The sequence below is a fragment of the Girardinichthys multiradiatus genome, chromosome 18 (assembly GCF_021462225.1).
Source record: "Girardinichthys multiradiatus isolate DD_20200921_A chromosome 18, DD_fGirMul_XY1, whole genome shotgun sequence".
In the NCBI taxonomy this organism is placed as follows: Eukaryota; Metazoa; Chordata; class Actinopteri; order Cyprinodontiformes; family Goodeidae; genus Girardinichthys; species Girardinichthys multiradiatus.
Window position 1 is genome coordinate 5738410 of NC_061810.1, and position 24006 is coordinate 5762415.

General features: G+C 41.2%; 1 protein-coding gene across 2 annotated transcripts in view; it reads left to right on the forward strand.

Moving 5' to 3' along the window:
- The window catches only part of LOC124884317 (A disintegrin and metalloproteinase with thrombospondin motifs 8-like), a 35427-nt gene extending 16684 nt beyond the window's left edge, over window positions 1-18743 (forward strand). Inside the window, exons 3-9 of one of the 2 annotated variants that reach the window (XM_047392181.1) lie at window positions 5617-5749; window positions 5915-6082; window positions 6877-7169; window positions 8572-8758; window positions 14850-15022; window positions 15460-15638; window positions 15929-18743. In XM_047392181.1, coding sequence (XP_047248137.1) covers window positions 5617-5749; window positions 5915-6082; window positions 6877-7169; window positions 8572-8758; window positions 14850-15022; window positions 15460-15638; window positions 15929-16667 — 1872 coding nt within the window. In that variant the 3' untranslated portion in view covers window positions 16668-18743. The remainder of the gene's footprint in view (window positions 1-5616; window positions 5750-5914; window positions 6083-6876; window positions 7170-8571; window positions 8759-14849; window positions 15023-15459; window positions 15639-15928) is intronic. The other variant, XM_047392182.1, reaches the window with a different exon arrangement.
- The last annotated feature ends 5263 nt before the right edge of the window (window positions 18744-24006 follow it).

Consider the following 24006-nt stretch of genomic DNA (forward strand, 5'->3'; position numbering starts at 1 on the left):
CAAGCAGCAATAAGGTGATTAGATGAGCCACAGTAAAAACACTGGTTACCCTGTCTACGCCGTTGTCTCTCCTCAGGGGTCAGGTGAGTGCGGCCAACCTGCATGGGTTCAGGTTCAGGCAGAACTACTTGAGGAAGAGATCTAGCATTGGGTTGTGTGTTTACAGGAAGCGAAGAACGAACCATGAAACGCTCAGAACGAGCTCTCCTTCTCTCACGCATACGATTGTCAATCCGTGTAGCTAACATAATAAGCCCATTAAGGGTCTTAGGCTCATCAATCAAGGCTAATTCATCGTTCAGAGGCTTATCTAAGGACTGAAAAAATGCTGTTCTAAGGGCACTATCATTCCAGCCAGAGGCAGCTGCTAGACTACGAAACTCTAAGGCTAATTCAGAGACAGGTCTGTTCCTCTGATTCAAAGCCCATAACTGGCGAGAGACGCTAGTCTGGTCAGTCTCAGAGGAGAAAGACAGCTTAAACTCAAGGATGAAGTCATCAAAAGAGCTGCCAAACTGATTACAATTAGGAAAACAAGCCTCTGCCCAACGTAAGGCCCTTCCAGTAAGTAATCCAAGTATATAAGAAATCTTAGCATCATCATGGGGAAAACTATCAGGAGAACGGTTAAAGACGAGAGTACATTGCAACAAAAAGCCCTTACAGTGATCAATGTCACCGGAGAATGTTTCCGGAATAGGGGAAGTGACATCACAAGAGTGTGGAAGACGTTGAGAATTAGGAGCTGCTACAGCACCCTCAGAGGACTCGGAGGTCTGAAGATTTAAAGAATGCTGGAGTAAAGAAACAATATGACCTAGTTGCTGATTATTCTGTTGGATCTGTTCAGAAAGTGAGCGGAGAGCTGAATCGTGTGAGTGAATCTGGTGAGAATGTTCAGACAACGTTCTACTGAGCCTTTCTGCTGGGTCTGTCTGGCTTGAGTGTTCTGACATAATTTTTGACACTGATCTGACCCACAAACAGAAATAACTCACAGTAGAGAAATCTCACGGTGAAAAGAAGTTTATTATCTCCTAAATCCTACAGGGAAGTGACAGGAGTCTGGTCTCTCCAACTGTGCGAGGGGAAAGAGCAGGTAAGAAACAGTGACGGTAATATAATAATAGTAATATATATATCATAAATAATGATTATTGTTCTTACTAGAGGGAGACGGGATCCGCCATGGGAGTCGGAGTTAAGGAAACTGGAAGCATAGTTCACACCACTCGTACTTTCTGTGAGGAGGGAGAGGAAGATGAAGCTGAAGTTGCGTTGGAGGGTGGACAGGTCTGCAGGAGGAGTAAGCTTGTCGTTGAGTTGCATAGGTCCAGTGAAAGACTGAAGATTGCTCGGTCCTGGAGAGCACGCAGAATCCAGACAGGGAATCCAAAAGCTCCAAGCGCTAGACGAATGATTGGAGGATTGTCGCACACACAGGAAACAGATACCTAAGGCAAAAACACATGCGTCAGAAAAGACCGAAAACAGACCGATCAAAAAACCAGAAAGCTGGCTTGAACTGGTTACCACATAGGCTCAACACTCAGGCGACGAGTTGCAGGCAGTCACGGCTTAAGTAGCGTTCACAGCAATCAGAAGATGGAAAACACCTGTCCACATTCCTCCTGTAGCTCCGACACCATCTGCTGGATGAATAAGGTTAGCAGCAAGCAAAAAACAGACACACTTCCAGATCCCGACAAGAGGGGAAAGGTATGGAGCCCGCGAGGAGACATGGGGGAATTTCTTTTTTCTTGCGTCCCCACGCAATACTTTCGCGTTCGGCATTTTGGAACAGCAGCACAGATGACAAACTGCGCACAAACCAAACAACACTGATATGCCATTGGTATGGTTTATTTGTATTTGCAGTCAACAATGCGATTAAATGCTTAGGATAAGAAGAATCATTCAAATCACGATAAAAACAAAAGCATTAATGGCATGCAAAAAAAACATTTACACGTCATGCAGCAGCAATAAGCAAATAAAATGTCACAGATGTGGTTTCGTGCAGTATTATTGTCCAGAGTTCAGTAGTTTGACAGCTTGTGGATAATGACTGTCTTTAAGTCTGATTGAAGATCATTTTATTTAAGGCCGATTTCAAAATAAAACTCAATAAATCTCAAAAACGGGTGTAGTGTTTGTTCCATTTTTGCAGTTATCTGGTTTGGAAACTATCCCACAAAGTATTGCGAGAGAACACAAAAAGTATTGCTTGGGGACGCAAAAAAGAAAAAATTCCCCCATGTCCCCTTGCGGGCTCCGTAGAAAGGCTTCATTAAGGGAAGATATTAAATAAATACGTTGTGAAATAGAAAAAAAATTGAATGTACCATTAAATGTACAATTTATTTTAATACATCATTAAATATTAAGTTTACCACTAATTACGTCATGTCATCTTTAAAATTATACATAATTATTCAGTGGCACATTTAATTGCATAATAGTCCATTTCATGGACGCTCTAAAGACAGTGGAGATGGTTGTGGACTTCAGGCAGAACCCAGCCCCACCTGCCCCCATCACCCTCTGTGACTCCACAATTGACACTGTGGAATCTTTCCGCTTCCTGGGAACCATCATCTCCCAGGATCTCAAGTGGGAGCCAAACATCAGCTCCCTCATCAAGAAAGCCCAGCAGAGGATGTTCTTCCTGCGGCAGCTGAAGAAATTCAACCTGCCAAAGACTATGATGGTGCACTTCTACACAGCCATCATTGAGTCCATCCTCACCTCCTCCATCACCATCTGGTACGCCGCTGCTACAGCCAAGGATAAGGGCAGGCTGCAGCGTGTCATTCGGTCTGCTGAGAAGGTGATTGGCTGCAGTCTACTGTCGCTCCAGGAACTGTACACCTCCAGGACCCTGAAGCGGGCAGGGAAGATTCTGGCTGATCCCTCCCACCCCGGTCACAGACTCTTTGAGACTCTCCCCTCTGGCATGCCACAAGAACAGTTTTTTCCCATCTGTCACCAGCCTGGTTAACAAAGCCCGGAAACCACCCTGACACTACCCCCCCCCCCCCCCCCCCCCCCCCTTTTTTTTTTGCTGACAGGACACCTGTAACCTGTAACTATGTGTTACATTAACGCTCAGCATGGACTCCTGCTTTACTTGCACTGCCATACTTGCACAATGATCACTTGCACTGTTGTATTGCTCTTGCATCTTATACTGCTCTATATTTACTCTCACTCACTTAAAACTGTGCACATATATTTATATTATATTGTAGATATGTTTATACTGTTTAATTTGTACTGTATTGCACCGACTACGCCAAAACAAATTCCTTGTATGTCCAAAAACGTACTTGGCAATAAAGCTTTTCTGATTCTGATTCTGATGATATAATGGTACATTTATTGTTTCTAATGATGTGTTAAATAAATAAATGGTACCTTTTAATTTAATGGCACATTTAATGTTACATTTCTTTCATGTTACATTTACTTCACTTATGGGACATTCACAACATTTATTTATTTAATGATGATTTTATTGTATTAATTTTGTCCAGTTTGACCCTCCATTCTTGATGCCTGTATAGGAGGTCATGTCAGAATTTAAATCAGGTGTTCTGGAGCAGACACACATCTAAAGCTTGCAGGGAAGGGGTCCCTGAGGACCAGGGCTGTGAACCATTGAGGTACAGTTTCTAAATTGTGAAGGTAATGCCTTTTTGGCATTTTGTTCAACAAGTATAGTTCTCTTGCTAGGTGCATTTTTCTTTCGTTTCAGCAGTTTGAAACATAAAAGTGATGTCATTGTTCAAAGGAAACAATCACTTAATAAATGAGTAAAATACAACTATGTACATTTTGTTTATTCCACTAAGATAGGCATGGTCTGTTTCCTTGTTTGATATTTTATTATTTCTTCATTATCATTCTTTTTACTTTAACTGGCCTTTACTACAGCTACAAAAACAGGGACCTAACTGGTCCTTCAAAGAAATTGCCAAAAGACTAAATGAAAAAAACAAAAATGGAGTGGCACAGGAGTGGGAGTCATTCTAAATGGGAGCGGGATGGGAGTGGGAGTCAATTTACCAGGAGTGGGATGGGACAGGATTTTTTTGTTATGCTGGCCTGGGATTGGGACGGGACAAGACATTTTTCTGTGGGAGCGGGATGGGACAGGAGAGAAAATCCACTCCCGTGTCACCCTCTACACTACATATAGCAAAACAAGAGTGTGTGTGTGTGTGTTCTACTGTCTCACTTTCTAAATCAGCCTAAACCTTCCCTGTTTTAGATCAATTAGGATTATCAAAATTATTTATATTTGCTAAATATCATGAATAATATTTAATCTTTCAAATTTTCTCGAAATTCTGAAGTTCACATGCATTTTCTTAGTATTTGGTGGAATTTCCTTTTGAGCTGTATGTGTTGCAGTAAATTATTTGGGCTGTAGATAATGACGGTCTCTCACCAGCTTTAGCAGCATCTTCTCCTTTACCTTAAAATACGTCCAAAGTTGTGCCTCCATTTTACTCAAAAGTTGCAAATGAATCTATCTGAAGCTTGCAGAGGTAGCTTTCAAATCATCAGTAGCTTTCAAAACCTGCTATGAGTCCTTCTTATGAGGTTTTGCCTAAACACAGTCCCTGGCACAGTCAGAGAAGAGCCCAGATCTAGAGTTGTGTTTCCTAGCAGTTAGAGAACAGTGCAGCCTGTATGCATGTAAGCATGAGAATGCTAATCCTGCAATTTAATCTCATATACATACCTGTCCTAAATGTGGCAACTGGAAAAATTGTGGAACTGTGCTTGTGCTTGCACATTGTAGCCCGTTCTAGAGGTTTTATGTGTTACCACCAAAGTTTAAGGTGCCCTGAATTAGGTCTGTCGGGTTATGTGGAAAACCATGCTGTCCAGATCCACAGCTAAAGACTTCAGGCTAAAAAAGACTTGAGATTTGGGCAATGTTCACATTCCAGCAGGACAATGACTAAACATGCAGCCAGAGCAACAATGAAATTGTTTAAATCAAAGCATATTCATGTGTTAGAATGGCCCAGTCAAAGTCCAGATCTAAGTCTAATTGAAAATCTTTGGCAAGACTTGAAAAGTGATGTTCACAGACACTATCCATCCAAAATTAGACAGAACGTCCAGTCTGTAGATGTGCAAAGAGTGCTGAGACATACCTAAAAAGTTCTGCAACTGTAAATACAGCATAAAGTGATTCAAAGTGATAGAAATGATTGATCAGCGGGGCACCATGCAAATGCACACCACACTTAAAAAAAAAAAAAAAAAGTCCCTTAAATTTTCCTTTCACCTTACAATTATGCCCTTTGTTGGTCTATCAAATAAAATCCAAATAAAACACATTAGTTTTTTATTGTAATCTTACAAAATATAAAGTTTTAAGGTTATGAATACTTTTGTAAAACACTATCTAACACATTTGGAACACATAGTGTATGTAAGAGCTGGTTTATGCAGCTACAGTTATTTATTAAAAAGAGAATATATACAACACTACTGTTTAGGAAAAAAAATGTATAAGGATAATTACAGTTGTTTGGAGCAGTTTTTCTAATTACTTCCTCTTAATTGGATCTGAGAGTTCCTGTTTTATCATTGCAGGACATCTGTGGACAGAAGAGCTGTGACACGCTGGGTGTGGCAGATGTCGGGACAATGTGTGATCCCAAGAGAAGCTGCTCAGTTATTGAGGACAACGGCCTGCAAGCCTCCTTCACTGCTGCACACGAGCTTGGTCAGCCTTCACTTAGTGTCAACAAAATTTATGAGAAAAGTACCGTGTTAAAATAGAAAAGTTTTGTTATGTAGAGATTTTAGGTGTTTCAGCCACTCATAACGACAGTTTTGAATGCCTCCAGATCCTGAATATATTTTTGCCCCTGGTTCTGTGTTCCTGCAGGCCACGTGCTGAGTATGCCCCATGATGACTCCAAGACGTGTGAGAAGCTGTTTGGAGATCTGGGAGGACATTACCTCATGGCTCCTTTGTTTGTCAGCCTAAACAAATCAGCACCTTGGTCTCCCTGCAGCGCTCTCTACATCACTGAGTTCTTTGACAACGGCCACGGTGAGTGATGCTGTGTTTCAGGCTTTTGCCTCAGAGCGGTAAACCTCCTGCCAATCTGGAGATCAGCCAGGGCACTGTGGCTTTGTTATGGGGCTGATTCAGGGATATACTAAGCAGATTGTTCTTCTATCATGAATGATGTCTTTCCTGCTCAAACATGCTGCTTCCCTCAAATTATAAGTTGTGGTGATAGTTTATCTTGCTCTAGATTTCCACATCCTCTTCTCCTTCCTCTTGCTTTTAGGCTTTTTTCACTATGGCTCCATCTCCATTTCTCCCTCTCCTATCCCATGTCATATGTTTTGGATTGTTTGTATTCTTACTAGACCAATCGGTGAACCTTCCTTTCCACTGAGTCATGGTATGGACTCCTTCCTGTTCTCCACCTCTACAGCCAAATGCAACAGCTGGCTCTGAAAAATCTGTTCTTTATATATTGGAACACATCACCAGTAAAAAAAATCATGTGGTTTGGAGTGTTCATTCTTAAATGGTGATGTGATAATCAACTTCACTCAAAAGATGTAAAAAACTTAATTGGAGGAATGATGGAATCTTTTACTTTCAAATTAGCCAGCAAAAGTTTCAAGATTCAGAGTAATAAGCTAGCAAAGTATGTTGCATCTGTTAAGTTTGAACAATTGATTTCAGGAGCGAACTTGCCCTGAATTTTTACCTAATGGTGTCATACCACACGGAGAGAGTTGCACATTTACAACTGCCACAGCAACATAAAGCTGATAATCTCCATTACCCTGAATGTAATCCAGCGCTGTTGTATTCTCTAACCTCAGGAGACTGCCTCCTGGATGTTCCGGAGAGCCCCATTCCCCTGCCAGGGGAATTGCCCGGCACCCTATACAGCCTGGATCAACAGTGCCAGCAGATTTTTGGAGAGGAGTTTGTCCACTGCCCCAACATGTCAGACAGTGATATCTGCAGCCAGCTGTGGTGCCGAGAGGACAGTACAACACAGTGTTCCACCAAGACTGGCAGCCTAACCTGGGCCGATGGTACTCCCTGCAGGTCCAATGGGACCTGTCAACACGGAGTGTGCAAAACGACAGAAGAAGTAATGCAGCCACAGGTATGATCATATGTTTGACAATTATCAGAAATTTCAGACGTTGGCCAGAAATATCCTCACAAAGTTAAGACGTTTGTTTTTGAATTGTTTTATAATTATTGCTGCACCCCTGTGATCATTGTTACTATAGATTCTGTTGGTCAACTGTCTCTCCAAGAAAGGTGTTAGGAAATCTGTTTGTCATTCCTTTATGATCAGTCCTCTCCCTCTATGTTGTCTCTGTCTCCTGGTGAAATTGTTTTCTACTTTCTAAAATAGTAAAAGAAACAAACCAAATCTTAATAGATACTTAACAATACAGACATGGGTTGTCTCTCACCCCAAATGCAACAGGCCCTCTATCATGCGTGAAACCATTAAATATCCAAATAAATGTGCAACTCGAATTTTATTACCCCACAAAAGGCCCCAATGATCAACCAAGTTGTTGAAACCACATTTAAAACTACAAAGTTAGTTATTCTTTTAATCTGCTAAGAACATAGACTCACTTATACAGCCTGTCTTTCATCTTTCTTTTGTTTTATTGTCAGCTGTCAAAAAGTGTAGCACAGACAAAGCAGAGAACAGAGCTGCTATTTCTTTTGCAGCTGATTCTACACTAACACTTTGAAGCTTCATTTCTTAACACTGTCAGGGCTTACATCAACAGGTAGTGTTTGTAAATACTGTTTGAAACAATGTGCATAATAATAGTTCTGTTTATAAATACCGACCAGAGTTTAGAAATGTCCATGTTGTGCCAAAACCTGCTGGCATTGGAAAGACCATTTATAAACACCGATTGTAGTTTAAAACAGAACGTATGAATCCAGCTGGTGACATTAAGACACAAACACAGTGATTTGTGTGGTTTGCACTGGGATCCATGACAGATATTCAGAATATACCTCAGGGAGGATCAAATATTTACCAAGCACATAATGGCATGGCTTCAAAAGGTTTCTTGGTACCTTTTACATTTTGTTCATGCTGCATGTTCCAATCTCACTGTTCCATTTTAACTTGATTGGCCTGGTATCATATATGCACACAACTCTGTATGGATCCAGATCTGTTGGCAGCTGGGATATTGGCTGATCAAAACTCATAAAACTTCCACAAAGGAAAGCTGATCCCACACCATGCTAACAGAAACACGCTCAGTTGCTACACAAAGTCTCAAAGCATGGCAGCTTCCACCAGCAGTGAGTGACAAATGTGGCAAGAATGTGGGCAGACAGAGACAAGGGGCGCGTGCCATACTTCAACACAAATTTAGCCCTGAATCTCAACACTCTTAACACACTAAGCAGCCTCAAACCCAGAAGCCCAGACTGTGGTTAAGGCTGCGCAGCTTTTGGCTCTGAGCTCTAACCAACCACTCTGACTGCTTCTTCTCTTTTTCTGTGTTTAACCACAGATGGTTGTGGATGGCAGCTGGGGCTCATGGGGACCATGGCAGCAGTGCTCCAGGACATGTGGAGGTGGGGTGGAGTTTTCCTACAGGGAGTGCATTGACCCTGTGCCTCAGAATGGAGGGAAGTACTGTGAGGGACAGAGGGTTCGGTACCAGTCCTGCAACAGAGAGCCGTGTGACACCAGTGAAGGTGAATATCAATTTAACTTTAAAAGACACCAAGAGAAGTAAAGAGCTCATTGCTCCCTTGGACATATATCAAAAGAAAGCTGTGAGCACACGTTTGGGCCAGTTCAAATTTACCCTGGGAAGCTGCTTTAAGTGATACTCAGCAATAGCACCATTTATTCACAAGCAAGTTGCAGGTTACTAAAGAGAAGTTACATAAAATTTAAAGGACCACACACTTTCTTCTTGTGAGGACATTCCATTAACTGTCATTGACTTTCATTGATTTCCATTGATTTCCAACCCTTTCTATGGCCTAACCCAGACCCTACCCCTAAACCTAACCATTACCAGTACATACATAACCCTAGGCCTAACCTTAACTCAATTCACACCTTAGTTCTAAACCTAACTCCTTGCAAAATAGCAAGTGAGGACCATGAAAATGTCCTCACTTTACAACAAACAGTCCTCACTTTTACGGTGAAATGCGAAAAATGGTCCTTACTCAGCCACAAAAACAGGAACACACACACACGACCAGGGTCATTTTGTATTTTGTTTAGGGTTTTATCACAGACCAATATGAAGTAGCATATATATGTGCTAAAATTGCATATCTTCACAGAATAACTGGATTTCTACTACAGGCAAGTTTAAAAGCAAGATCAAATTTGTACAACAAAGGATCGTAGTTTTATTGGTTTACTATGCAACTAAATAACATAATTATTATGTAAAGACTTAAGTAACCTCCTCTAGTTTTAATAACAGTATGGCATATATTCCACTGAAGTTGTGACTCTTGAAAATCTTGTCAAGCCTAAAACTAAGCCCTTTTCTTGATCTGGTAAAGTTAATGCAAACCCAAGCTATACCAGCAAGGAAAAAGGTGCATAATATAATAATATATACTGATATATAATAATAATATAATTATGTACATTTTGTGTTGTGCCTCTCACATGGAATCCCAATGAAATAATGTCAGAAAATATGAACAAATTCTTTTATTTTTCATGTTTACTTTTTACTATTCAGGGATGTTGGAAGGTGGATTTGCAGCCATATCTGACTAAAATATCTTTATTGATTTACATATACAAGTAATACTGATATGTATAAGATGTATAAACGTCTACGTCTGTATAAACACATTTTATGAAGTCAATTATTACAACAGCGTGTCTTTACCCTCATTAACACATTAGTTTTATAGCTAAAACACTTTATTCTTCTTATGGAACTCATTTTTTTTTTACGTCTTTAGAAAATGAACAAGAATAATAATTAATTTGAGAAAAGATCTGTATTGCCAGAAATATTCCCTCGTCTGCCTTCACTCAGAAGTAAACTTGAGTGATTTTTCCATTCTAAATCTGTAGGGTTGAATATGATTTTGGCCCACCATTTACAGCTAAAACAGCTTCAACTCTTCTTGGAAGGGTGTCCACAAAGTTTTTGCGTGGATTTATAGGATTTCTTTTAACCCACTTCATTTATGAGGTCAGACACTAGTCCTGGCTCGCAGTCTCTGCTCTAATTCATCCAGAGGCGTTCATTCAGGTTGAGACCAGGACTCTGTGTAAGCCAGTCAGGTACAGCACACCAAACTCACTCTTCTATGTGTATATGTACCAATGGTCATGCTGGGACAGAAAGGGGCCGTCCTCAAATGGTTCCCACAGAGTTGTGAGCTTGAAATTGTCCAAAAAACTGTAGCATTACACTTGATACAGCAACAAATTTTACAGTTGACACAATGCTGTCAGGTAAGTGCTGTTCTGCTGGCAGAAACAAAACCCAGAGCTGTCCACTAGATTGCCAGATTGAGAAGCTCTCTCAGCACTTTTCATGAGCTAATCTAAACCCACATGAAGGTTGGAGGTCTGACTCTATGCATTCTGTCAGGTTTAGTGCAACGGAGGACCCTGGAATGCAGACAAGCAGGCAGCATGACGGTAGGTGAAAAGATTTAATTGTGGAAAAACAAAAACACACTCACAGGAGGAGGCAGGAACAAAACAGTAACAGGCAGGCGAGACATGATCCGAAAAACAAGGTGACATGATTTGAAAATGTTTCCGCGATGAGTAACTGAACAGGTGTGTATTTATAGAGCATGAACCAGGTGAAGCACGGAGAAAGATTAGCTTAGTGCAGGTGAACCGAATAAAATTAATTGACAGACAGAACACAACGTGACAGGAGCAAAACAAATTCAAGGACACAAACTAATAGAAAAATAAATAGAAACAAAAACACAAAGTTCAGGCGGGCGACCATGACGTCATCCCGAGCAGGCACAAAATTCAGGCGGGCGACCATAATGTCGTCCCAAGCAGGCACAAAATTCAGGCGGGCGACCAGGAGGTCCGGCTTAGAGTCAGGCTTAGAATCAGGCGCCTCATAGTCAGGTGTGGACTCAGGCGCCTTATAGTCAGGCGTGGAGTCAGGCACCTCATAGTCAGACGATAAGTTGGGTGCCTTAGGCAAAACGTCAGTCAGGCCTGCAACAAAGTCAATCTGACCTGGAACAGCATCAGTAGGCTCAGGAGCACAGTATGTCAGCTCGGGAGCACAGTAAGTCAGCTCAGGAGCATTGTCAGTCAGGCCTGAAACAGTCAATCTGGCCTGGAACACAGTCACTGGGCCCTGGAGCTATGGTCATAGGCAGTCAATCCACGGACACCTCTGCCACAGGCAGTACAGGCGGTTCATCCTTGAACCCCTCTCTGAACTCAGGAACTTGGACTGGAGGCGGTTCATCCTTGAACCCCTCTCTGAACTCTGGAACTTGGACGGGATGCGGTTCATCCTTGAACCCCTCTCTGAACTCTTGAACTTGGACGGGAGGCGGTTCATCCTTGAACCCCTCTCTGAACTCAGGAACTCGGATGGAAGGCGGTTCATCCTTGAACCCCTCTCTGAACTCTGGAACTAGATGGAAGGCGGTTCATCCTTGAACCCCTCTCTGAACTCTGGAACTTGAATGGGAGGCGGTTCATCCTTGAACCCCTCAAGGAACTCTTGAGGCTTGGAGCCAGGTGGTGCCCAGAAGTCAGGCTTCAGTTCCATGAACACCCCCCAGAGGAAACATAGAAGGTGCTCAGGACCAGGACGTGGAGGCAGCCCGCCCACGGGCTCCTCTGGAACATTACCTGGTGAACCCTCAGAGGCTGAAGCAGAGCCTGGCGAACCCTCAGAGGCAGAAGCAGAACCGACGGGACCCTCGGAAACCGATGCAGCGTCTGGGGGCCCCTCGGAGGCCAGAACGAGAACAAGCTGTACCTTGAACCCCTCAGAGACAGAATCCAGTGGCGCTTCCTCCTCGAACCCCTTGTCTCTGGGTTCAGAGGCCAGAAAGAGCACAAGCTGCTCTTTGAACCCCTCAGAGACAGGATCCGGCGGCGCTTCCTCCTCGAAACCTTCATCACAGGGTTCAGGAACTAGGACAAGGACCAGTTCCTCACTGAACCCCTGGAAGGCCTGCAGACTAGGAGCAGAAGCTGAGGTGTCGCCAAGACCCTCTGTGGCGTGCGCAGGAGCTGAGGCATCGCCGAGACCCTCAGTGGCATGCGCAGGAGCTGAGGAGTCACCGAGACCCTCAGTGGCGAGCGCAGGAGCTGAGGTATAGCCAAGACCTTCAGTGACATGAGCAGGAGCTGAGGCATCGCCGAGACCCGCGATGACTTGAGCCGAGGCGTCGCCAGGACCCCGATGACTTGAGCCGAGGCGTCGCCGGGACCCCTGATGACTTGAGTCGAGGCATCCCCTGGACCCCAATGACTTGAGCCGAGGCTTCCCTCTTCCCACGAGCAAGGGATTTACCACTCCAGGCGTGGTAGCAGCAGCCATGGGAGACTCCTCCTCACCGGCTGAAACACAGGAAGGTGCTCCATGCCGGCGGGAGGAGGAAGAGGGCTTTACTGCCGTATGAAGGGGAGGAGAAGATGAACGGCAACTAAGGGGACCTCTCCCTGGACATGGAATCGCCAACCTGGATCCGCCATAAGCCGACTGCGGCACTGACAGCCCTGCAGAACGGCATGGCGTGTTCTCCGCCTCCCGAGACAGGAACGGAAAGAGATCCATGGCACCGCGGCCAGACCCAGGACCAGCAGGTGCGAGCTCCATCTCCTCCAGCAGAAGTGGAGAGGGCACAACCTCCAGATCGGATGGGAGATGACTCATTGCCTTCTTCATCTGCTGCTGAAGCCAGTGATCAGAGGAGCTCTCTTGCCTACCGTCTGTGAGGTCCAACTTTGGCGGAAACATTCTGTCAGGTTTAGTGCAACGAAGGACCCCGGAATGCAGACAAGCAAGCACCATGACGGTAGGTGAAAAGATTTAATTGTGGAAAAACAAAAACTCACTCACAGGAGGAGGCAGGAACAAAACAGTAACAGGCAGGCGAGACAAGCATGGCATGATCCGAAAAACAAGGTGACATGATTTGAAAATGTTTCCGCGATGAGTAACTGAACAGGTTTGTATTTATGGAGCGTGAACCAGGTGAAGTAAGGAGACAAATTAGCTTAGTGCCGGTGAACCGATAAATGTATACTATATAAAATCACATATTGTGACGTCTTTTCAGAGAAATAGAAGACAGAAGATGTCAAATCCGTCTTTAACATAGTTTTCTGTGCAGCCAGTTTTACTCAGGCTTAAAAACAGCAAACAAAGCTAACACTTACATGCCTAAATGACATAATTCCAAAATACTTACCTTTTCCTCACCCTTAATCCATTCAGTTATGGATGAAAAGCAGTGCAAGTCAATGGAGCTGGAATAAGTTAGGAAAAGAGAAAAAGAACTCAACTCTAGTATATCTTGGTTCATTGGCTTTGCATCAATCCCTGATCCTGAGCAAACAGGCTGCCTACTGAAGAGGGATTGCTTCCTTTTAACAAGAATAAACTTTGACCAGAACAAGGATCCGGATGATGACTCATCTGCCAAAGCCTTCTGGGGTTTGACAGAACAGTAATTAGGCGCAGAGGAAAACACTGAGGCTCCGGTCCCGAAGTGCTTTTCTGGGGAAGAAAACAAAAGTGTATATTGATGTCAATGGCAAGACAGGAGTACTGAACCAAGGTTCCCTCCTTAGAGAAAAAAAAACAACATAAAGAGAGTACAGAACGTTAATGACTACAATGCTTATGCCAAAGATTCATCTAAATTAAAGATCTGCCTCTTTGCTTTTTTATACTAATTTTAGAGATTCAAATGTATACACAGTAGCACAAAAAACACGATATGTACCTGTTAAACTATATTTCAATAGAACAACATTAAAATAAAATGTGTTGGTCCAAATGCAACAAAACAGGGTCAAATCATGATCCTACCACCACCTTGTTTCACAAGTGGTACAATGTTCTCATGTTGGAATTCACTGCTGTCTGAACAGACACAGCCATCCATCCATCTTCTATACCAATTTCTTCTGTACAGGGTCAGGGGGAACTGATGCCTATCTCCAGCAGTCTACGGGTGAGGCAGGGTTCATCCTGAACAGGTTGGCAGTTCATCGCAGGGCAACACAGAGACACACAGGACAAACAATCATGTACACACCACTTCACACCTAAGGGCAATTTAGAGAGACCAACATACCTAATAATCATGTTTTTGAACTGTGGGAGGAAGCCAGAGAGAACCTACGCTTTAGCGGAGAGAACATGCAGAAAGACCCCAGGCCAGGAATTGAAGCCAGGACCTTTTTGCGGCAAAGCAACACCGCTACCAACTTTACCACCATGCCGCCCACAACAGACACAATTTTTTCACAATTGTTTCAGCTCATCATTTCTGTATGTATTTCACTGGCAGCATATTTATTTGATTTTGGCTAGGGGCATGCATCTGTGCTCTCTCTTGGAAACAGTTAGCTTTGTCTCCAAATCTTGTATGCATCCATGTATACTTTTGGTTTTAAGGGCTATAAAATGTTATGTACATCAATCTAAATGTACTGAGATCAAAGCGTAATCTTTTACTTTGCATTGCCTGGTCTAAAAATGAGGTGATGTGATTCTAGCAATATTACATTATATTATAGTAATATAATATCATATTAATGTTCTGTTCTACGTTCCATGTGTAGGTAAAAGTTTCAGAGAAGAGCAGTGCGAGAAATACAATAGCCCTAATTACTTGGACCACAATGGGAACATGAAACAATGGATCCCAAAGTATGCTGGAGTTTCCCCCCGAGACCGCTGTAAGCTGTTCTGCAGGGCCCGGGGCAGCAGTGAATTTAAAGTGTTTGAATCAAAGGTACAGTATCTCCATTGAACAGCACAACACAAGTGTAATATAAATTAGGTAAAATTTAGGGTGATGACTGAAATAATAGTGCACATGTTTTTTGTTTTTTTTTATACTTTGCTATTAGATGGTTTTTTTTATTTGTGATTTATTTTACATGATAGATCTGACCTGCAATAAAGCCCCTAGCTGAAAAAACTAACTATTCATTTTATTGCTAGGAGAAGGTTTTGGGTCATTTGCAAAATTTTGTTTTTGGACAAATCAATACTAATTCAGTCATTCTTTGATTAGCATTCTGCTCTTCTGTGTACCCTTTAACTGTCATGGTCTAAACTTGGATTTTGACCTCAATCCACTGATGACTTTAAAATGCACTTTCATTTAAATGTTGCTGTTCCATTACATCTATAATGATACCTGTACAACTCTTTTTTGTGTCCCAGCAGGTGATTGACGGGACAACCTGCGGCCCCGACACCACATCAGTGTGCGTTCAAGGCCAGTGTGTGAAAGCAGGCTGTGACCAGGTCATTGGATCCAACAAGAGGGTGGATAAGTGTGGAGAGTGCGGAGGAAATGGGCTCAGTTGCAGAAAGATAACAGGCTCCTACAACAAAGCAACGTAAGACCATAATGACAAACTAACTCATTAATCATGAAAATTAACAGAACTTGGAAACATTCAAAGGGATTCAAAGCATTTAAACTAGCTATTACCTTGTGAAAACAACACAAAGCGATTATCAATACATACAAAAACTAAAAACATAGCTTTCATCATTTGTGTCATTTTAGAAAGACGGGGGGGGGGGGGGGGGGGGGGTGTTGTAAATTCTTAGCATCTGTACTTTGATGAACCAGAAATTCAGCTAGTGTGTGCGTTATCTAAATGTTTTTTCTTCTTTCTACAAGCTATGGCTACAGCGATATTGTCACAATACCCGTTGGTGCTACCAACATTGACATCAAGCAGAGGAGCCATCGAGGGATCAAGCATGATGGGAACTATCTGGCTGTGAAGAGAGAGAGTGGGGCTTACATCCTCAATGGTAACTTCTCTGTATCGACAGTGGAGCAAGACATACCCGTACTGGGAGCAGTGCTGAAGTACAGCGGCTCTTCCACTACATTAGAAAGGATCCAGAGTTTTAGCCAGCTGAAGGAAGCCATAACAATTCAGATCCTGGCCACAGGAGTGGATAACAACCCCCCTAAAATCAAATATACCTTTTTCATCCCAAAGGATGTGACATTTAACAAATCTAAAGAGAAGAAGGGGTTATACTTGTCTTTACATGTGATCAGTGATGCCCCTGACTGGGTGTCTGGAGAGTGGTCCGAGTGTTCCAAGAGTTGTGGCTCTGGATGGTCCAGAAGGAGTATTGAATGCAGAGACAGTGACGGTTTTGTCTCCAGCCAGTGTGACAAAGAGCTGAAGCCCACAGACATCAGGCCTTGTGGAGATCTACCATGTCCCATTTGGCAGATGGGTCCTTGGTCTGCCTGCTCGCGAACTTGCGGCCAGGGCGAGCGTCGCCGCAGCGTGTTCTGCATAGACTACACTGGCAAGACTGTAGAACCAGATATGTGTGATCTAAATAAAATCCCAGAGCCAGTCTCTGGGGAATGTAACAACAACGACTGCTTGTGAAAAACATGATTACAATAAACTGTTCTTGTTAGAGGGAGTGCACAAACACATCCAGGATAGAACAGTGATTAGGAGCACCAAGAGCAGACATTTTGGCTAAAACAGCTACAGATATTGGATGTTGCAAACTTGATTGCAGAGAAATCCAAGAAGACTTAGAGAAAAGTCTTCAACTTTCAACTAAAAAGAAATGTTAAACAATTAAACTCTAAAGCCAAGTCAGTTCTGGTTAACCTGCATGGCAGGTGATGCATCTATGACTGAAGGGGGTTAGATGGACTTTTATATGTCTATATCCCAGGACGCACTATCCTATAATCTGTCCATGTTAACAGACGGTTAAAATAATTGACATGAGAGGCTTTTATCTATGCAAAAATAGTCTTTTGTTGACATATTAAAATTAGAAACAATGAAAATCTACCTCAGGGTGTAAAAGTGATGCTATGTGTAAATGCTAGTTCAAGACGTGGTGTGTGCTGTCTCTAAAATGAGATGTAAAAAGGAAGAATTAACTTTAAGAATAATTTTGGCATTATTTGCCATTTGTCTTCTAGAGTTAGATGCCACTTTAAGTTGGCCCAGAACATTAGCATGAAACCTGCTGTCAAAAGCCAACAGAGAATGTATACCTCCATTCATCCTTCACAGAGCCTAATATTGTGGAGAGGTTTAATCAAGCTATTTGCCTACTTTCCAGGTAGGTATGTACGGTTGAAGCATGAGGCTTTTAGGCTTTGGAGAAAAGTGTTCATCTCTGATTGCTTCATTTTCTGTTTACATGTGATGTGTTAAAAACAGCTCTGGGTCTCTTCACCCCTTCGCTAATTTATACACCTATGCTTTAGTATTTCATTCCTTTTTATTTATAATTCATATCCATGCACTTAAACCACTGCATCTGCATTTTGTTTGGCAATAGTCATAAAATACTGAATTCTAATGTTTAATGTAATTATGTATAATCTTCTGAAAACTTTGTAACTGACCCTATTTTATTTTATCTTCGTTCTTACCCCAATTTAGCCCAATTGTCTCTTATGAAGTATGACAGATTATGACCACTCGTCAACCATTAAAGAAATAAACTACTGCTGGAGACATACTTTAAGGCAGTCATATAACCACACATCAATACAGTACACTATGAGTAACATTATTTAAATTTTCCGTTGTACTAAGCGCCCCCCATGGTTGGTACACATTTACACAATTGGTACAAAATGACCAAAACTACAAAGGTACAAAATGGGAAAAGGGGTGGACGAGCAGCTGTTAAAGCTTGTTCTCTGTTTTGTTCTGAGAGTTTGAAGCGTTGAGCTATAAGCTGTATGCTAGCTACACAAATAATATGTATGAAAGAAGTGAAGTCAGTGAAACAAAAAAATCACAGTTCATTATTAGGGCCTGGCTTCACATTAAATGCAGCTCCACTAGACATTCACTAAAAAAGACAAGACATTTTTTACCCACAAGTTATTAAATTGTGGATCATGTCTCTGATGTTCTTGCAGTTCTTTCATTCATTCTGAACCTTCACCAATTTAGTCCAAAGCCATGTGGGTTCAACTTATGAAAGTAAGAATTTAACTGAACATCAGGTGAAATTTTATTATTTTTATTTTACATTTATTAAACCATCCTTTGTCTTGTAGTTTCAGCAGCAGTATGATATTTATTGCAACAAATTGTTCTTTCTGTTTAATATGGTTAAATGATAGATATACTATCTTTGTTGATTATAAAAAGTTCAGCTAATTTTATTCAATTTTAATCTTTGTGGTTATTTGTTAATATATCATATAGAAAAACTCATCGATTTCTGACTCCTGTACGTATAATTGGTGTATTCATTCCTTTTGTTAACTTACAGTATAATATAAGAAATGTATTATTAGGCTGATATTCCTTCAGTGAAGGACAACACTTAAGTATTGTTACAGCTTTCTAAGCTATTTATTTTTGTAAAGTTTTTACTTTGATTATGTAATTAACATGGCAGATGCTATCTTTGAATTTTGTTAATTTTTGTTTGGTAATAAAATGGTCAAATAAACACATTTATGTCAACAAATAGCTCCTCTCACTATATGACCAAAGGAAACCCTTATGCAATACTCTACAAGAGTATTGGAAAAGTATATAACCCCTTTGAACCTTATAGATTTTATCACCTTAAGCCACTTCAATGTATCTTGTTGGGATTTTATGTGATAGACCAACACAAAGGAGAGCATAGTTTTTTTTTTACAAATAAAATTATTTTTGGTTGACAGTGTAAACACCGAAAAACACCATCAGATTACTTACAATTTTTCCAATGAAACACTATTCATATGGTGAAACATGGTGGTAGGCAGCGTCGTGCTTTGGGGATGTTTTTCTTTAGGAGGGACAGGGAAGCAGGTCTGAGATGATGGGAAGATGGATTGAGCTAAATAAAAGTTAATCGTGGAACAAAAGACTTGAGACTGGGATGAAGGTTAAACTTCCAGCAGAAAAACAAGTAGATTTACAAATGAATGGTTTACATCAAAGGTTGCGAGCTTTTAAAGGCTGTGTGAGGCAGATTTATCTGTTGGTTTCAGAACAAACCCTGGAAAACAAAATAACTTATCAGCTGAATGTAAGGTATGAATTGAAACCCAAGCAATTTTTATGAGGAAGGAAGTATCACAGTTCAATAGGAAACAACAGTGACTTACTTACAAGGATCAAATTCGCCACAATATCCTTTCGTTTGAGTCACCATCATTCTTTAGTGCTTTTGCCCACTCAGGCTTTATTACTTAGAATGAAGGTTGTTGATGTCTAATATTAAATATGTATATTCATTCATTTGAAAATCCTGTTGTTGACTACAGTAATAATACTTTGCCTTGGGATTAAAGAGATACTGTACACTGACAAAAAAGGAGTTCTATTCAAGCTAAATCAGATCTCAGACATTTTGTACGTCCTTTTCTGTCACAGGTTTGGTTTGGACTCAATTGTACATTCAACACCAGAATAAGGTTTAACTGGATTTATTAGAAGGCTGAAGGTAGTAAAATTGAATTCATTAACTTAACTTTAGACTTGGAGAAGAGAAACTCAAGTTGATGTTAGTAACCCAGATTCCTTAGAATGAAGCAATGAATTGTGACACGTCATTACAGTAGAATGAAGAAAAGGGACCATCACTTCATTCCAGACATGGAAGCACTTGGTCATATGGTTTTGACCCACACCAGGCTCAGCCAGAGACGTAAACACACCTTGGTGTTATTATTATGGCTCCCTGCTGACCCCCAAGGGCACTTGAATTCACGCAGGATGTCTTGACCATCACACCCAGCTGTACCCTTAGTAAAGAAAACCTTTGTAGTTTAAAAGTTATCCTTTCTGAATCAAAATTTAAAGCTAATTTAATAACTTCTGATGCTTTTGTTTGAACTGGGAAAACATTTCATGTCCAGCATATGAGGTTGTAATAAATAATACCATTTTGCTCGGAAATACAGCATTAAACTTGGCTCTGCTTCTTAAATCTATTGTCTCTCCATGAGACATTGCAACAAAAGAGCAAATAAGTTACAAATAACACTCTGCTTATTTACAATAGTTACCTTCAAAAACATGTAAAGAAACCATAGAAAAAATCAAATTTTTTCCACTTTTATTTGCTTACCAAATAGCTCAGTAAACGTGCCGTTATTTTGGCACAATTAAATAAAACTGGGAAAATAACATTTAGGACCCACTCAGACTTGCCCATATCTGTTCTCTCTGGTTATATACACTGTTCATAAACCACCCAATATTATTTTAGAAGCTAAGGACAGCTTTAATAAATTACTATAGAAAAATAAATGTTAAAACAATTAAATTAGAACTTTTTTAATTAGCACTTTATCCCAAGTGTGATCTGACCAATTTGATTCTCAAGTCAAGCATGCTCTGATGTAGGGTTAATTTAATTAATTGTGCCCTCACTGATTATTTGTAAATCAAGTTTTAAAGACAGTTTGCAAAAAACAATCTAGCATTGATAATTACCCAAGCCCTAACCCTAAACAATTTTTTTAAAGGCACCTTTCGAAGTCAGCCTTAATTATGATTATGAAAAACACTTAAAAGCAACATTATTATAACACATCTTCAAGATAAGAAATACTATGAAATTGTTGGATAAAAAAAATACACCTAAAATGTGGTGAAAATGCACCAGATTTTCATTGCCAGATTGTCATTGTGTTAAAAGGAAGAAGGTTCCATCTGGTCCCATGCAGAGATCATTCTGGAAGAGATTGGCTTTCCGTGGCGATACCAAATGTGACACTTACTGTTTCTTCCAGTGAGATAAAGTGTACGGTAAGTTGTATTTTTTTTGGAGAACCAGTGAGAAACTTAGTTACCTTGGGCTCTGGATAGGAGTGTATGGTGAAGCAATATGAGACCAGGGGTGACTCGGATGGGGAAGGTCAGACAGTCAACACAGTATCAGGATATCTTGCCAAAACGTTTAGACAGTGTCTGACTGACAGCCATAGACGGGGTTATCTTTTATCAGTGAAATATTGAGGAGAGAGTACATTTGATTTTTTATTGCAATACCCTGGGCAGTGTACAGGTCCTTCTCAAAAAATTAGCATATTGTGATAAAGTTCATTATTTTCTATAATGTAATGATGAAAATTTAACATTCACATATTTTAGATTCATTGCACACTAACTGAAATATTTCAGGTCTTTCATTGTCTTAATACGGATGATTTTGGCATACAGCTCATGAAAACCCCAAATTCCTATCTCACAAAATTAGCATATCATTAAAAGGGTCTCTAAACGAGCTATGAACCTAATCATCTGAATCAACGAGTTAACTCTAAACACCTGCAAAAGATTCCTGAGGCCTTTAAAACTCCCAGCCTGGTTCATCACTCAAAACACCAATCATGGGTAAGACTGCCGACCTGACTGCTGTCCAGAAGGCCACTATTGACACCCTCAAGCAAGAGGGTAAGACACAGAAAGAAATTTCTGAACGAATAGGCTGTTCCCAGAGTGCTGTATTAAGGCACCTCAGTGGGAAGTCTGTGGGAAGGAAAAAGTGTTGCAGAAAACGCTGCACAACGAGAAGAGGTGACCGGACCCTGAGGAAGATTGTGGAGAAGGGCCGATTCCAGACCTTGGGGGACCTGCGGAACCAGTGGACTGAGTCTGGAGTAGAAACATCCAGAGCCACCGTGCACAGGCGTGTGCAGGAAATGGGCTACAGGTGCCGCATTCCCCAGTCCTGGGCTACAGAGAAGCAGCACTGGACTGTTGCTCAGTGGTCCAAAGTACTTTTTTCGGATGAAAGCAAATTCTGCATGTCATTCGGAAATCAAGGTGCCAGAGTCCAGAGGAAGACTGGGGAGAAGGAAATGCCAAAATGCCAGAAGTCCAGTGTCAAGTACCCACAGTCAGTGATGGTCTGGGGTGCCGTGTCAGCTGCTGGTGTTGGTCCACTGTGTTTTATCAAGGGCAGGGTCAATGCAGCTAGCTATCAGGAGATTTTGGAGCACTTCATGCTTCCATCTGCTGAAAAGCTTTATGGAGATGAAGATTTCATTTTTCAGCACGACCTGGCACCTGCTCACAGTGCCAAAACCACTGGTAAATGGTTTACTGACCATGGTATCACTGTGCTCAATTGGCCTGCCAACTCTCCTGACCTGAACCCCATAGAGAATCTGTGGGATATTGTGAAGAGAACGTTGAGAGACTCAAGACCCAACACTCTGGATGAGCTAAAGGCCACTATCGAAGCATCCTGGGCCTCCATAAGACCTCAGCAGTGCCACAGGCTGATTGCCTCCATGCCACGCCGCATTGAAGCAGTCATTTCTGCAAAAGGATTCCCGACCAAGTATTGAGTGCATAACTGTACATGATTTGAAGGTTGACGTTTTTTGTATTAAAAACACTTTTCTTTTATTGGTCGGATGAAATATGCTAATTTTGTGAGATAGGAATTTTGGGTTTTCATGAGCTGTATGCCAAAATCATCCGTATTAAGACAATGAAAGACCTGAAATATTCCAGTTAGTGTGCAATGAATCTAAAATATATGAATGTTAAATTTTCATCATGACATTATGGAAAATAATGAACTTTATCACAATATGCTAATTTTTTGAGAAGGACCTGTATGTGAACATGTGGATGAATAGGGTCTAGCTCTATGTGTCCAATGTCCAATGGAGAAATTTGACTGTTAACAGATGTTAACATGAACGCAAGTATATCCTTTGTGTCTTTGTAGCACCAATTGCAAACACACAATCGTAGGCCTATACTGGCCATTTGTTACTCACAATGCTTTAAACAATCACTGATGACCTCTCGGGGTTTTAAAGAATAGTGTCGTTTCTACACAGCTCACTTGTGGTATGGTTACAGAAAAGCCAAAAAAACCCAAAAACAAACAAACTCCAGGCTTTTAACAATGCATTCAGAATCTCAGAATCTTCTTCTTCAAACTTCCAAGATGGGAATATGTAAACCAAATGTTTCTCTCAAGCAATGTTCCCTGTCTTACTGAAAAAAAATGTATGTATAAACTTACAGAGGCTTCATTATCAATAACATGAAACGTGTGATGCTTAACCATTACTTTGTAGAACCACCTTTTGTTACAAACACGGTATTTTGGTGGATGTCTACCAAGTTTGCACATCTCAAGACTTAAATTTGTGCTCATGTTTTTTGCAGTTTAGCTCAAGCTCAGTCAGTATTCAAGCCTTGCCACAGATTCTCAGTAGTGTTTAGATCTAGACTTTGAGAGGCCCATTCCAAAACAAAAATATATTTGATCTATATTTTTCCAATATAGATCCGTCTGTATGTTAATGTCGTTTTCCTGCAGGAAGGTTAACGTCTTCCCAAATCTTTTGCAGTCTCTTACAGGTTGTCCTCCAGGATTGCTCCACGTCATTATGCTGTAATACAACAAAGGTTCAAGGGGTGTGAATAATAAAGTCTGTCTGTGCTTTCTTCAAGATTATGGAAACATCGGAACAAGAGCAGCATTTTAATGAAATGTAACGCTTACATGTATTTACGTTTATTTTGCGGTATTTTGGTTTTCTTTACGACATTTACCGCCGTTTCTGAATTACAGGTTAGGAAAATACTGAAAAAAACAAATGGTAACTGTGTCGAAAGGAAGACGGTGTTACAAAACGTTCAACTCATCTTCCGATCTGGGCCCATGCAGAGACCTTTCTGACTAGGAATGAAGTGGAATTTGAGGTTTCCGAGGTGACGCATGTGTCACCAAATGTGACACTTCCTGTTTCTTCCAGTACGACAC